The 14,188-nt window shown below is 36.0% G+C and overlaps 1 protein-coding gene across 1 annotated transcript in view; it reads left to right on the top strand.

Annotated features, from left to right (window-relative positions):
* MTREX (Mtr4 exosome RNA helicase) overlaps positions 1–14,188 on the top strand; it is a 119,460-nt gene that overhangs the window by 95,989 nt on the left and 9,283 nt on the right. Inside the window, exons 22-25 of the mRNA XM_080803307.1 lie at positions 4,228–4,391; positions 8,381–8,486; positions 12,288–12,344; positions 13,525–13,687. Of these exons, the coding sequence (XP_080659433.1) occupies positions 4,228–4,391; positions 8,381–8,486; positions 12,288–12,344; positions 13,525–13,687 (490 nt within the window). The remainder of the gene's footprint in view (positions 1–4,227; positions 4,392–8,380; positions 8,487–12,287; positions 12,345–13,524; positions 13,688–14,188) is intronic.

Here is a 14,188-nt window from a genome sequence, read left to right as displayed (position 1 = left end):
TCTAGCTCTGTGAACCAACATAATGGGGCCTTTTACCATGTGGGCAACAAACATATAGTGCACCATGCTCTGGTCCACCAGGAAGGAAATGGAGACACAAAAAGCTTTAGTAACTTGTACAAGGACCCTCACTTGGTATCCTGGCCTTTTCATCTCTCACCAAGACCATTCCATTAGCTCCTTCCCTGCTTCATTTACTTCTGTGTTGCTGCCAGAGAGTCATCCTGAACAGGTCCACAACACAAGAACAGACTCTTGAGCTTGGTTGAATTGGTGAATAGAAAGCATCCACAGAGAAGGCGGTACGAAGCCACAGAGAGTGACATTATCTGAGCTACTCAGACATAACTGAAAAAGGCCTTAGTGTCTGGCCAAGGGACTCACAACTTGCTATGAAAACTCAGCAGTACATGGAAAAATGCTTGTGTAGGTGCATTAAATGCTGATATCAGTGTGGACTGTGATTACAATTTAGCACAAATAAAAATATACACCAAAAAGACTAAAAGTAAAACCTGAAGTGGTGGTATGTGGGGAATGAGATTATAGTAACTGTTTTTCCCTTCTTTTTTTTTTTTCTCCCCAGTTGTCTGTAATGTACTTATAGAATATTTTACAATGAGAGAAAACTACAGAGTTAACAGGGGGGAGGGAGGGCGGAAACCAGTCTTTTTATGGCCTCCAAGTGACTGTAGGATAAATTTCACATCCCTTAGCCCTACCTAAGAAAGCTTCAAAAATCTAATCCTTCAACTGTAACCGTTTTAAGTACTCACACCTTTTGACCAAGGTTTCCTCCTTCTAGGAATTAAGACTCCAAAGTGTGAGGTAGTACATGCATGTTCCTGTACCATTGTCGGAAAAAGCGAATTTATATAAAAAATAACCTCAGCGTTTCATCAGTAGGGAATTAGATGTGTGACTTCTACATATCATGGAAATCAACATGGACATTTTAAGGAAAAAAAAAATGGGAGGCACCTGGGTGGCTCAGTCGATTAGACGTCTGACTTCAGCTCAGGTCATAATCCCGGGGTTCTGGGATCAAGTCCCGTATCTGGCTCTCTGCTCAGCAGGGCACCTGCTTCTCCCTCTACCTCTCCCTGCTGCTCTGCCTACTTGTGCTCTCTCTCCCTGGCAAATAAGTAAGTAAAATCTTAAAAAAGAAAAAATGAGGTAGGGGCACCTGGGTGGTTCAGTCAATTAAACGTCTGCCTTCAGCTCAGGTCATGATCCCACGGTCCTGGGATCAAGCCCTGCATCGAGTTCCCTGCTTAGCACTCAGTCTGCTTCTCCCTTTCCCTTTGCCCCTTCCCCTACTTGTTCTATTTATCTCTCTCTCTCTCTCAAATATCTTTAATTTAAAACAATCTTTTTTAAAAAGAGGTCATTTTACATGTAGTCTTTGCAAAATGTATTGCACATGTGTGCAGATGATTTATTAGGGAGGAGAAAAGGAAACTGATCTTACTTCTGTGGGAGAAAAGCTCCTATTACTATGTAGTTATGCTTTTACAGACATGAATATATCTGTTCTTTTAAAATTCTGTGGGAAAAGATCTAAAATAGCATCATCTAACAGAAATATAATGCAAGCCACTTACGTAATTTTAAATTCTAAAGTAACCACATTTTAAAAAGTGAAAAGAGGGGCGCCTGGGTGGCTCAGTGGGTTAAGCCTCTGCCTTCGGCTCAGGTCATGATCCCAGGGTCCTGGGATCAAGCCCCGCATCGGGCTCTCTGCTCAGCAGGGAGCCTGCTTTCTCCTCTCTCTCTCTGCTTGTCTCTCTCCCTACTTGTGATCTCTGTCTGTCAAATAAATAAATAAAATCTTTAAAAAAAATAAAAATAAAAAGTGAAAAGAAATGGGTGAAATTTTTAATAATATTTTCATTTAACTCAATATATCCAAAATACATCTTAATAAAAATTATTGAGGAAAAAAAATCCTTCACTAGTGGGCCCTCTTCTGCTAACCAGTAAGTTTTATATGCCTCTGAGTACTTAGCAGTCTTCTCTGCTCTGCCTCCTATGGACATCCTCAATCAAGGAAACTTCAGAAAACTTTTTTTTCTAATAGACCTGATAAGTTATGCTAGGTAGCTGAGAGTTATCTAGAAAGTGTTCTTATCCTCATAGCATTATCACAACACATTTGATTGTAGCAGTATAAATAACCATTAAGAGGGGCACCTGAGTGGCTCAGTGGGTTAAAGCCTCTGCCTTCAGCTCAGGTTACGATTCCAGGGTCCTGGGATTGAGCCCCGCATCGGGCTCTCTGCTCCCTGGGGAGCCTGCTTCCCTTCCTCTCTCTCTGCCTGCCTCTCTGCCTACTTGTGATCTCTATCTCTGTCAAATAAATAAATAAAATCTTTTTTATAAATAAATAAAAAATAGCCATTAAGGGATTGGATTCTGAAGGCTGACAGAGTGGTTTTGAATCCCATCTTTATTACTCACTAGCTCTGATCTTGACCAGTTTACTTAGTAATCTCTGTCTGTCTCGGATTTTTATGTTGGTAAACATTTAGCGTTAGTTACCTACCTTACACAATTGCTATAGGAATAAAATGAAATAATGTAAAGCACCAGAAGTACGGTACATAGTTAGCTGTCTGTAAATATCCATTACTGACCATGGTCATTGCCTTTATCATTTCTGCTCAATTGAAGCCTAATAAATAATATGTAAAATTCTAGAGTCTTTGAATTTCAACTTCTAAGTCCCTAGAATTTTCTTTTTGTCAGTGTTTTTCTGAATGTTAAGCCTCAATCTTAGGAATTCATTATTTTCTTGCTATTGTACTGTGTGATATTCTTATCCCAGTTGGAAAGTAGGTAGTATTTACTGATTAACTGAATTTGAAAACTTACCCATTCTGGAGCATGACCTAAAAATACATTTTCCTTTTAAAGTGTCGAATAAAGACCTTATTCTCTTGGCTAAAGCCGTTTCTAGCTTGAACAACTTTGTGATAAAATTAGAAGGCAAAGAGAAGAAATACTTCTCAGGATGTCATGGGGGAAATATTGGTAGCCAAGAAATAAGACTCATATACCCTCATCTTTCCTGTTCTTTAAGCTACCCCCTGATTTCCAAAGGATGAAAAGCTGGAGCTGATGCTGCTTTGGAAGCATGATTACTTGTCATATCTTGTCTGGGAGAGCCTATCCTAATTTACCACTGACTTTCTCAACCTCTAGCAGGTTACCTTATCTAGCTGATGGCTATCCAACTCACTCCTTCTTCTAGATCTTTCTCCTTGCTCCTCATTTAAGCAAGAAAACCATACTGTATTCCCCAAGTTCTTAAACTTTTAACAACTCCTAAATTTCCTCCCTGCTTTGTCTTAAGTTTTTCACATGGATGTTTTATATTTCCATATATATAACATTTTTGCTGGTGTTTAATTACTACAGATACATATATCATTCCTCTTGTGTAATATCCTACAAAGTAAGAAGCTCCAGGTATCCTTGCAAGGTATCCTTATAAAATATTTTTTAGGGTGCCTGGGTGGCTCAATTGGTTGAACGCCTGTCTCTCTCTCTCTCTCTCTTTTTTTTTTTTTTTTTTAGATTTTATTTATTTATTTGATAGAGACATAGCGAGAGAGCAAACACAAGCAGGGGAAGTGAGAGAGAGAGAAGCAGGCCTCCCACCAAGCAGGGAGCCTGATGCAGGGCACCACCCCAGGACCCTGGGACCATGGCTTGAGCCGAAGGCAGACGCTTAACGACTCAGCCACCCAGGTGCCCCAGAACGCCTGTCTCTTGATTTTGGCTTGGGTCATGGTCTTTTGGTGGTGGGATCAAACTCTGCGTTGGTTCCATACTCCGTGTGGAGTCTATTTGAGTTTCTCTCTCTGCCCCTCCCCCGACTTGTGCACACATTTTGTCTCAAATCTTCAAAAATACATTTTTTATAATTTTTAATTATTTTTATATTTTATATTTTAACATTTTTTTAAAAAGATTTTTTATTTATTTATTTGACAGAGATCACAAGTAGGCAGAGAGGCAGGCAGAGAGAGAGGAGAAAGCAGGCTCCCTGCTGAGCAGAGAGCCTATTTGGGGCTTGATCCCAGGACCTGGGATCACGACCTTAAAGCAGAGGCTTTAACCCACTGAGCCACCCAAACGCCCCTATTTTTATATTTTAAAATGAATAAATCTCATTTTACTGTTTACTTTATTGAACTAACTTTATACTTTTATGTGCCTTAGATTGCAATAGATATTAAATCTGCAAAGCGAGAACTAAAGAAAGCAAGAACCGTCCTACAAATGGATGAGCTCAAATGTCGCAAACGTGTTTTAAGGAGACTGGGATTTGCTACCTCTTCTGATGTCATAGAGATGAAAGGACGAGTGGCTTGTGAGATAAGCAGGTAAAAACTGGTTGTTCTAGAAAACTGATTTTAAAATTGGATGATATTTTTATACAAGGACTATAAATCTTTCAGAAAAAAAGAGCTGTCTTAAAAAGTTTTGGGGGTGCCTGGGTGGCTCAGTTGGTTAACCGTCTGCCTTTGGCTCAGGTCATGATCTCAGGATCCTTGATCGAGCTCCATTGGGCTCCCTGCTCAGCGGGGAGCCTGCTTCTCTCTTTCCCTCTGTGTGCCGCTCCCCCTGCTTGTGCGCACGCGCGCTCTCTCTCTCTCTCTCTCTCTCTCAAATAAGTAAATAAAACCTTAAAAAATAAATTTTAAGTTAGTAAAGTACCTTCCATAGTAAATGCAGTTTTTGATGATACAGTTAGGAAAAGAGCATTAAAAGAATCTCTTCCATCCCACTATTTAATACAAATGCTATTAGCATTCGGATGCATTTTCTTTTTTCTTTATTTTAATGCATTGTGTATTTTTACATATTCATGATCTTAGTTTATACAGTTTTGTATACTTAATTATTTTTTTATAATTTTGAACATTTTCCCACTTTAAACTTAGTCTAATAACCATTATCCTGTTGTATAGGAGATGTTATTAAAGTTTTGGGCTAAAAAACACGGAATTACAGCATAGCATATTATAGGTCACGGCATAAAACTGGATATAAGATATTGTCTATTTTGGTGATCTTTTGACATAGTACAAATGACCTTAAAACTAAATGACTTGAAACCACAGTGTCATTTCATATTCTGCTGGTTTCTGTGGGCCAGAAATTCAGGAAGGGCATATTGAATGGTTCTGGCTCAGGATTTTATGTGATTTCCATTAACCTGAAGATATTGTTGTTTTATCCATAGTTAAAACCATTATTCTTACTGAGTTCATAAAAGATGTTTTTGAAACAGTTTCTTAGGTTTTCACCATGGCCTTAATGGATGGGCCTGGAGAATTACAGGCTTGTATATGGTTTCAGACATTTTTGGGAAAGACTTACTCATATTATTCTTATTGATAGTTTAGTTCGTATGTTAAGAACTAATGTCCCCAGGGGCCAGGAGGAGATTGTGTGGTAAACTAGAACAATTCTTTGTCACCAAAAGGCGGCAGCAACTACTCAGCCCCAATTATTACAGAGCAATGTGATAACAGATCTTTAGAAAAGCCAAAAATCCAGAATTTTAGGTGAAATCCCTTGGTTTTTAATTGTTCACAAACTAATTGAGAATAATTTTTTTTAGTCAGTGTGTGAGCCAAATGTATCACTTGTTCAAGTTAGATTTGGCATGTCAGCTTCCTGTTTTCCATAAACCTGCTTTCCTGCTTTGTAATTAAAGAATTATAGGCACCACAAGGTTAATAATTTACCCAGGTCTAAAGTTAGGCCACAGCACTGGTTTACTAATTCATATGCTAGAATTACTGTTATTGGAATTACTTCTTTGTGATATTATATACTATTTAACAATTAACAGAAAATTTCTCTTGGGTATCTGCAGCTGGATTTAGTCTTAGGAGAATAGTATTGATTTTATTCTAATATAAGACTAGAGAGATGTGAGAGAGAGAAAACAGTATCACATAAATGAAAGAATGTTACCTTTCCCCCAGTATTTGCTTCTCCCTCTGCTGAATAAGACCCAGCCACCAACAGCAAAAACATCCTAGACTCCTCTCCTTTCTTTCTCTCTCTTACCGTCTTCCTGTTTCCTCTGTCTCTGCCCTTTTTCATCCTCCCACTGACTAATGTGCCTTCATTATTTCTTGCTTAGAGTACTGCAGAAACCCTCATTTTTGATTATAGAGATTATGACAACTCAAGAGGGAGTTCTTTTTACTGCTTTCCCAGTATTCTTTTTCAAAGCACAGATCCTGTAATTTTGTTGTTTTGGTGAAAGTCTCTGTTTTTCCCTATTGCTTTTAGAATAAATGCCATAATTTAATGTGTTACTGCCCTTTCCCCTCTAGCTACATCCCACACATATTTTTCTCTCAGCAATGACCTTTCCTCACTCCTACCCCAAATCCAATTCCTACATTTTTTTTCCTACATCTTCTAAAACTTCTGTGAACTTCTCTAATCTTATTTTAAGCTCCTCAACTTTTTTTCATAATTGCCTGTATAACCTGTTAGATCACTCTCCTGCGATTACTATTGTTTCTTCTCTGCCTCCCACCTTAGTGGCGTGTATGTAGTAATATGTAGTTCTTGAAGTACTCTTGCATTATTTGTGTTGTCCTCTTTGACTTAACTCTCATTTTACCACCAGGAACCCAAATTGAGTTTTTTACTCTTAAAGATTGATAGCTTGTGGCTTTATTCTTCTTTTAGAAGTCAAAAAATAAAAGTTAGCTTGTTTTTTTTAAATAGAGGTAACACCCTCGAAATTATCAAATGGGTCTATTAAACCCTTTTAGAAATGTAAGGTACATTGTGGAACCTTGATTACAGAATTCTAGAAACACTATCTTTGTAGTCTTTTGTAGCTTCCATTGAGCACAGTTGAGCATTCAGATTTTTTTGTTTTCCATCCATGATGGCAGAGAGAAAACAGTAAAGATATTTAGCAATTATTACACAAATCAGAAGATAACAGTGATGATGGTGAAATTAATCATATAGCAAAATCTTAGACTATAAGGTAAATTCTTGAACTGAAGAATCAATGAGTGAATAATATATCTCTAAAGACAAAAAGAAAATTTTAAGATTATTTTACTTTCCTTTCTGTTCAGAAAGCAGGAGTTATGTAATGTTTTGTGCTAAGAACTTGGACCATTCCATTTTACTAAAAGGACTTGTGACAATAGTCTTTTATGATTTGTTTGCTAAGTTGTCCTTGATAGTTTTTAAAAGACAGTTGTAAATACAAGGAAATTGTTAAGAAAAAGATGGAGAGATTTTTTTTTAAATCTGTTGGATTGATCATTCTAATCTTTATAATATAAGCCTGAATATGAAAATGTTGTACAGTTATAGAGCAAAAAGGATGGCCTTCCTTTTCCACAAAATTCCAACTTGTGAAAGTTTTTTAAAATCGTGTATTTTGGGGGGCGCCTGGATGGCTCAGTGGGTTAAAGCCTCTGCCTTTGGCTCAGGTCATGATCCCAGGGTCCTGGGATTGAGCCCCGCATCGGTCTCTCTGCTCCGTGGAGAGCCTGCTTTCTCCTCTCTCTCTGCCTGCCTCTCTGCCTACTTGTGATCTCTGTCTGTCAAATAAATAAATAAAATCTTAAAAAAAAAAAAATAGTGTATTTTGGTGATTCAAAAGAGGAACCAAAAATAATGATTAGCTAGAGTCTTTAAAAGAGATGTATTTAAAATCTGCAGCCAGTATGCTGGGATAATGTTAAGTGCAGGAGAAAAATGGAAGTAATGATAAGCTAGTACCTATTGGACATGTATTTGAAATTTGGAATTGTATTTACTACATGGATATTGTCCAGATTCATAGATGACAGTTGATTAGCAGCATTGCATTTAAAGTTGCATTTAAAGACCATTGGCCATCTTGGTGTAGTATACATTCTCAGTGAGGGGAATGCAGTGTGTCTATCCTGTGGTTACATTATAATTCTTAACATTTCTAATGAAGTTGTTTTTCATTATTCCTTTGTGTTATAAAGTATTAAACAACAGTTAAATGGATCCTTGGACCCAGAGGAAAAATGGTGGTGACTATCTTTCCTGGAATACTGAGAGTTAAGAAGGAGTTCCTTATTTCAGTAAATATTTGCATTTTGGTGTTTCCTAGAATGGGATTTTTACATGAAATAACCATTTTACATTTATTATTGATATATTGGAAAATATAAAGACCTGCCATTTTCTTAAATAAATCTTTGTCACTCCTCATTGATCACTCCTTATGGTCAAGTAATGGATTTTATTTAAAAATTTTCTATATTTTAAGCACATATGTATACATTTTGTATTTTTATATTATGACATTGAAAATTATTCTTTTTTTTCTGTGGTGATCTAGTGCTGATGAGCTTCTTCTGACTGAGATGATGTTTAATGGCCTTTTCAATGACCTGTCTGCAGAACAGGCGACGGCACTACTTAGCTGCTTTGTGTTTCAAGAGAATGTGAGTTAATAGATTTAACATACCTTACTTATTAATTCACACATCCTGTAACGTAAATATTTTTATGGATATTTTTAATTATAAAAGTGTTTCATATTTACATATTATGGCTAATGTTAGTCAGAAATCACTATTTTAACACAAAATCTAAGAGAATATTAAATAAATACATTTTATCAGAAAGGAGAGTGAAATAAGATTTTATTTGTGGATATAATAATTAAATACAGAAATAATTAAATAATTATACATATACATATACATAATAATACAGAAATAATTAAATACATATTATCAGAAAGGAGAGTGAAATAAGATTTTATTTGTGGATAGTTGTTAATCACATTCCAAGCCTTTAATTTCTTCTGTAACCCAGTGCATTGTTTGAAGATCTGGTCTGGTCAGATAGTCCTAGAAAGAAGAGGATGAAAGAATGAAAATAAAATTAAGCAAAAGAGTGAAAATAAAAGGGGGTAGTGAGGTTAAATTAATATCTCTCCTCCCAGTAATGGATAATAACTATGAAGCAACTGATTTTCTGAGTGGCTGAAGTCTTAGTTGTCATAGGTAAGGTTTGAGGGTAGTAGCTATGGATTCTCATTGCTGGTTTTGCAGTAGTTTTTTCATTGAGTGGTTTCACAGTAATTTTTTCACTGAGTAGTTCGCTTTCAGCAACTCTTAAAAATCAGAAAATGGGGGCACGTGGGTGTGGCTCAGTGGGTTAAGCCTCTGCCTTCGGCTCAGGTCATGATCTCAGAGTCCTGGGATCAAGCCCCGCATCAGGCTCTCTGCTCAGTGGGGAGCCTGCTTGCCCCCCTCTCTCTCTGCCTGCCTCTCTGCCTATTTGTGATCTATCTCTCTCTCTCTGTCAAATAAATAAATAAAATCTTTAAAAAAAAAATAAGAAAATGAAGTGCTTGGTGACCCACCACAAAAACACTAATCTGTCTTTTACTTTATTCCAAAAACCAGTATGATTTGTTTAAAAAGTAAAATGCATGTTTTACATTTTGAACTTCATTCATTGTGGATGAAGTAGACAAAATAAGAAGGCAAAGACATTTGCCCTCTAAAAATAATTTAATACTAATTTCTGAATTTTTATATCTTTTACCACGTACACTTAGTTTAACTTTCATATGAATTGTGTGTAAGACAAACTTTTTTCAATTCTGCCATTGATCTGTTAATTATTTCCTTATTTATGAAGCAGGTTGAATACATTACTTGTCGAAATAAGTAGGACTTTTTCTCTCCACTCCCTGATTACTGATTAGAATTCGGTGCTAGAGTGGCAATGATAAGAAAGAGGACAATAATCCCAAAACAATTGACAGTCCTCTGAGAATGCCAGCTCTGCACCTGTGAAGTAATTTGCATATGAGGAATTCATTACTTCACTACTATGTTTGGCTGTTGTTTTTCTTAGATTCAAAATTTATTACATTAATTTCTGGGGTAATTTTTAAGAATATCTGTCAGATTCTGTTTGAAAAGACCTAAGTTTGAAGATGATTTGGAGATTGGTGCTCTTCTGCCTGTGTCAGACTTTGTTTTATAGCTAATTTCTTGTATTTTTTGTTTTCTTTTGTTTTGTTTTTAATGTAGCAGTATGAAAGTCCTGTTTTGGGGCACCAGGATGGCTCAGTGGGTTAAAGCCTCTGCCTTTGGCTCAGGTCATGATCCCAGGGTTCTGGGATCAAGCCCTACTTCGGGTTCTCTGCTCTGCATGGAGCCTGCTTCCTCTGCTCTCTCATCTGCCTCTCTGCCTACTTGTGATCTCTGTCAAATAAATAAATCTTAAAAAATAATAATAAAAATAAAAGCCCTGTTTTCTGAGAGCCCAAGTATGTACTTCCTCAAATGAGTTGGACTTAACCAAACCATTATTCTGAAATTTGTGGGCAAGATGTTGCTATGTGTGGTTAATTAAGATTTGTTCAGTGAAACCACACTGTGTTATATGTAGTGTCATCAGTTCTTGTGGTGGTGCCTTTCAACATCAAGATGGAAAATTACACTACAAGTCATATGGAATTTTGTTGATACTTTTAGAAGAATGTTTTCTAGCCACATGGGAAGGTTAAACTTAATAGTAAAGTACTTGTTATAAATATGAAGAAGTTTGCTTAATATACTAACTTCTTTTTCAAAATGAGTTCTTTCTAAAACTGTGTCCCTGCATTTTTTATATCATTAAAAGTAATTTAAAGATTAAATACGATCTTTAGAATATAAGTATCATGTAACTACCAATATTTATTAAAAATCTACTGTGTGTACTGCCCAGATCTAGGCACTAGAGGTACAGCAGAAATTTTTGCTTTCCTGATAATCATATGCTAGTAGATGAAGGTAAACAATAAAGAAATAAAGTATGCACAGATTATGTCAAATGGTGATGAGGGTTTTGGAGGAAAGTGAAGCAGAGGAGGCTGATTGAAAACACTGGGATAGGGTTACTATTTCAAGTAAGTGATTAGTAAAGTCCTCACCAAGGGAGTGAAATTTGAATTGAGACTTAAAAAGAGAGATGAAGGGGTGCCTGGGTGGCTCAGTGGGTTAGGCCTCTGCCTTCGGCTCAGGTCATGATCTCAGGGTCCTGGGATCGAGCCCTGCATCGGGCTTTCTGCTCAGTGGACAGCCTGCTTTCCCCTCTCTCTCTGTCTCTCTGCCTACTTGTGATCTCTCTGTGTCAAATGGGTAAATAAAATCTTAAAAAAAAAAAAAAAGATGAAGGAACAAATTGTATATACACCTGGTGAGAGAGCATTGGTGAAAAAACGTTTAAGTTATTTTTGTCAGGACCAGTGTCTTCTACTTAACATTGACCAGAGAGGAAGTGGTCAGTACCTGTTGACCATGGATGGACAGAATATCAAAGATGTTAAGTAGTCTTGAGTTCATAAACTGAGTTGTTGAGTTCATGGTGACCATTTTGTTTTTTCATCATTCATCATGGTTTTTCTTTTTTTTTTTTTTTAAATTGGACAGGAATAATACAGAGCCTAGGTCATTATTATGTAATATACATGTAACATGCACAGCAAAACCAGTCCTGTATAAATACTAATGCTTAAAATAAAGGCATAACTGTTGCAACTAACCTGTAGTAGCTTTTTAAGAGAATTTACCTGTTTAAATCCTGTCTCTCACACACATACATAACATTTTTGTAATAATTTTGTTTTTGTGTAAGGCTACTTTTGTCAGCCTTTGTTCACAAATAACCGTCTTTATTCTAATCACAACAGAATAGGGTTTTGAGGATCTCACTTTTTCTTTCTCTTAGACAGGGTAGGAAGCCAACACAGAGAATCCAAGCCACTTGTCCAAGTTCATTTGCTCAGTTAGTAATACCTGGGTAAAATAAAAATTGAGAACACTACTTTTAATGTTCTTTATCCTAAATTTTTGGTTTCCACAGAATTAGAGTTGCCTAGGAGCCAAAACTATTTCAAAATCAAACTATGATAAAATAGTTTGTAATAGTTTTGATGTAACTAATCTACTGTGGGTGCTTATAATATTTGCTCTTACTCCATTCCATTTTTGGTCAAAGAAAATAGCTCATAAATTGTAAATTTAGCAGTGTAGTATTTTCCTCTGAAGTATAATAATAATATAATTTAGGATGAAAGGAGTGGTAATTTTGCTTACATCAGCTAAGGTCATCAGAAACTCTAAATGCTAATAACTAAGGTCTTATTATTTGATATTGATAGATAATATGAAAACTTTTTTTTTTGTTAAAATAGAAAACATTTTAAACTTGGATTTTTACATCCTTTTCTTCCGTAGTCTAGTGAGATGCCCAAATTAACGGAGCAGTTAGCAGGACCACTTCGTCAAATGCAGGTATGAGTATGTTGAACTGCATGCTTTATGAATAATATATGTAAAATGAGCATTTTTGACAGTCTAATCCTAATATTTATCATTCCACAGAGACTACTTCCTTCAAGGTTAAGTATGTTACTTGGTGTTAGTCTTGTCATTCAATGCTATGTTGGTAACATCATTTGTGATTTTTACTTTAATAATTAAATATTCTCCCCCACCAGTGTAATAAATTATATTGAGTTATTGTGAGTGTAGATTTAACACTGTAATGTAGATCGGTGATATCAACAACTCAGTGCCTGCATTGTTTTCCTTGGTATTAAGAATGACATCTTAATGGACTAGGATTAGTTTGCTTAAGTTTTTGTATGTTCTTCCATTGTAGTTTACAACAAAATTTTAAAACATGTTTTATCCTAAGAAATTAATTATCCCTGGGTCCTTAAAGCCCCAGTAGCTTATAGTAATGAATTTGTATGTTCTATGATTTTCTTAGGATGAACTGATTTTGTCCACCTTTAACACCAGACAGAAAAAGAGGGAAATATGAACTATATGACACTGAAAGAGAGGGAAATTAATCATAAAAAGAGCATCTTCAGTGAAACATTTAATATTCCTTATTACTAAGAATTTTAAACTTCCAGAACCAGGAAAGTTTGTATAGGACTAGGCAGTTTTGACCTTTTATATTACCAAGGAGAAAAGAATGAATCTAAATATCTCACTGTGGCGGGGAAGGGGGAGATTAAGATTTATATTTTTCAAAGCATTATTGGGGAAAAGCATTACTTTTCCATAGGGATTTGTAACTTTTTCAATCTCTTTGTTATTGATGTCTTTGAGGGGTTTTTTGGTTGCTGTTAATGAAAGACTTAAGAGATTAGTTAAATGCTACTCTTGAATGATTTTAATGAAGAGTTTCTTTTAAAAAAAAAAGTTTTAACTGGGTGAAAATCATGCTCTTGATAAATTTTTCTTAATTCAGTGAAGTGGGGAAACATTACAGTGGGTCACTTAGCAGTGGAAATGGCACTGTAACTAATTAGAAGTACAGCGTATCCAAACTGTGGGCATAAGAATCTAGGAAGAAAAAGGGATCTTGTGGAATTCTGGCTCTGGAAACCTAAAGGAAAAAAGTACACAAGTACTTTAAGTAAGGAAGAAATTTTAAGTAAATCTTTTATCTTCAAAGGAATGTGCTAAAAGGATTGCAAAAGTTTCAGCAGAAGCCAAACTGGAAATTGATGAGGAAACTTACCTAAGCTCATTCAAACCTCACTTAATGGATGTAGTATATACCTGGGCAACTGGAGCAACATTTGCCCATATCTGCAAAATGACAGATGTCTTTGAAGGTATGTTTAAATTCTGTATAGATACATCCTTCCTTTCTTTCTTTCTTTTTTTTTTTTTTTAAGATTTTATTTATTTATTAGAGAGAGACAGCAAGAGCAGGAACACAAGCAGGGAAAGTGGGAGAGGGAGAAACAGGCCTTCTGCTGAGTAGGGAGCCCGATGTAGGGCTGGATCCCAGGACCTGAGATCATGACCTGAGTTGAAGGCAGATGCTTAACGATTGACCCACCCAGGTGCCTCCGTTCATTCCTTTCTGATATAAGAAATATACTCAGGATGGCATTTCTTTAACTAAAGAAGAATAATGCATTATTTTTAATTTTTGGTAGTAAATGGAATGGTAATGACATCACAGATGATCCTAGTAAGTCAAGTCCGTGTGAAATTTTTTTTTTTAATCTCTTGGCAGTAATCTAAAGGCTTGTTACATTAATTCCACTAAAATCAGAGCTGAAAATGCTGTCCATCATTGCATTTCTAATAACAGACTTGACCTCAGT

Source organism: Martes martes (genome assembly GCF_963455335.1).
Source record: "Martes martes genome assembly, chromosome: 5".
Classification (NCBI taxonomy): domain Eukaryota; kingdom Metazoa; phylum Chordata; class Mammalia; order Carnivora; family Mustelidae; genus Martes; species Martes martes.
This window is presented reverse-complemented; position numbering and strand designations above follow the sequence as displayed.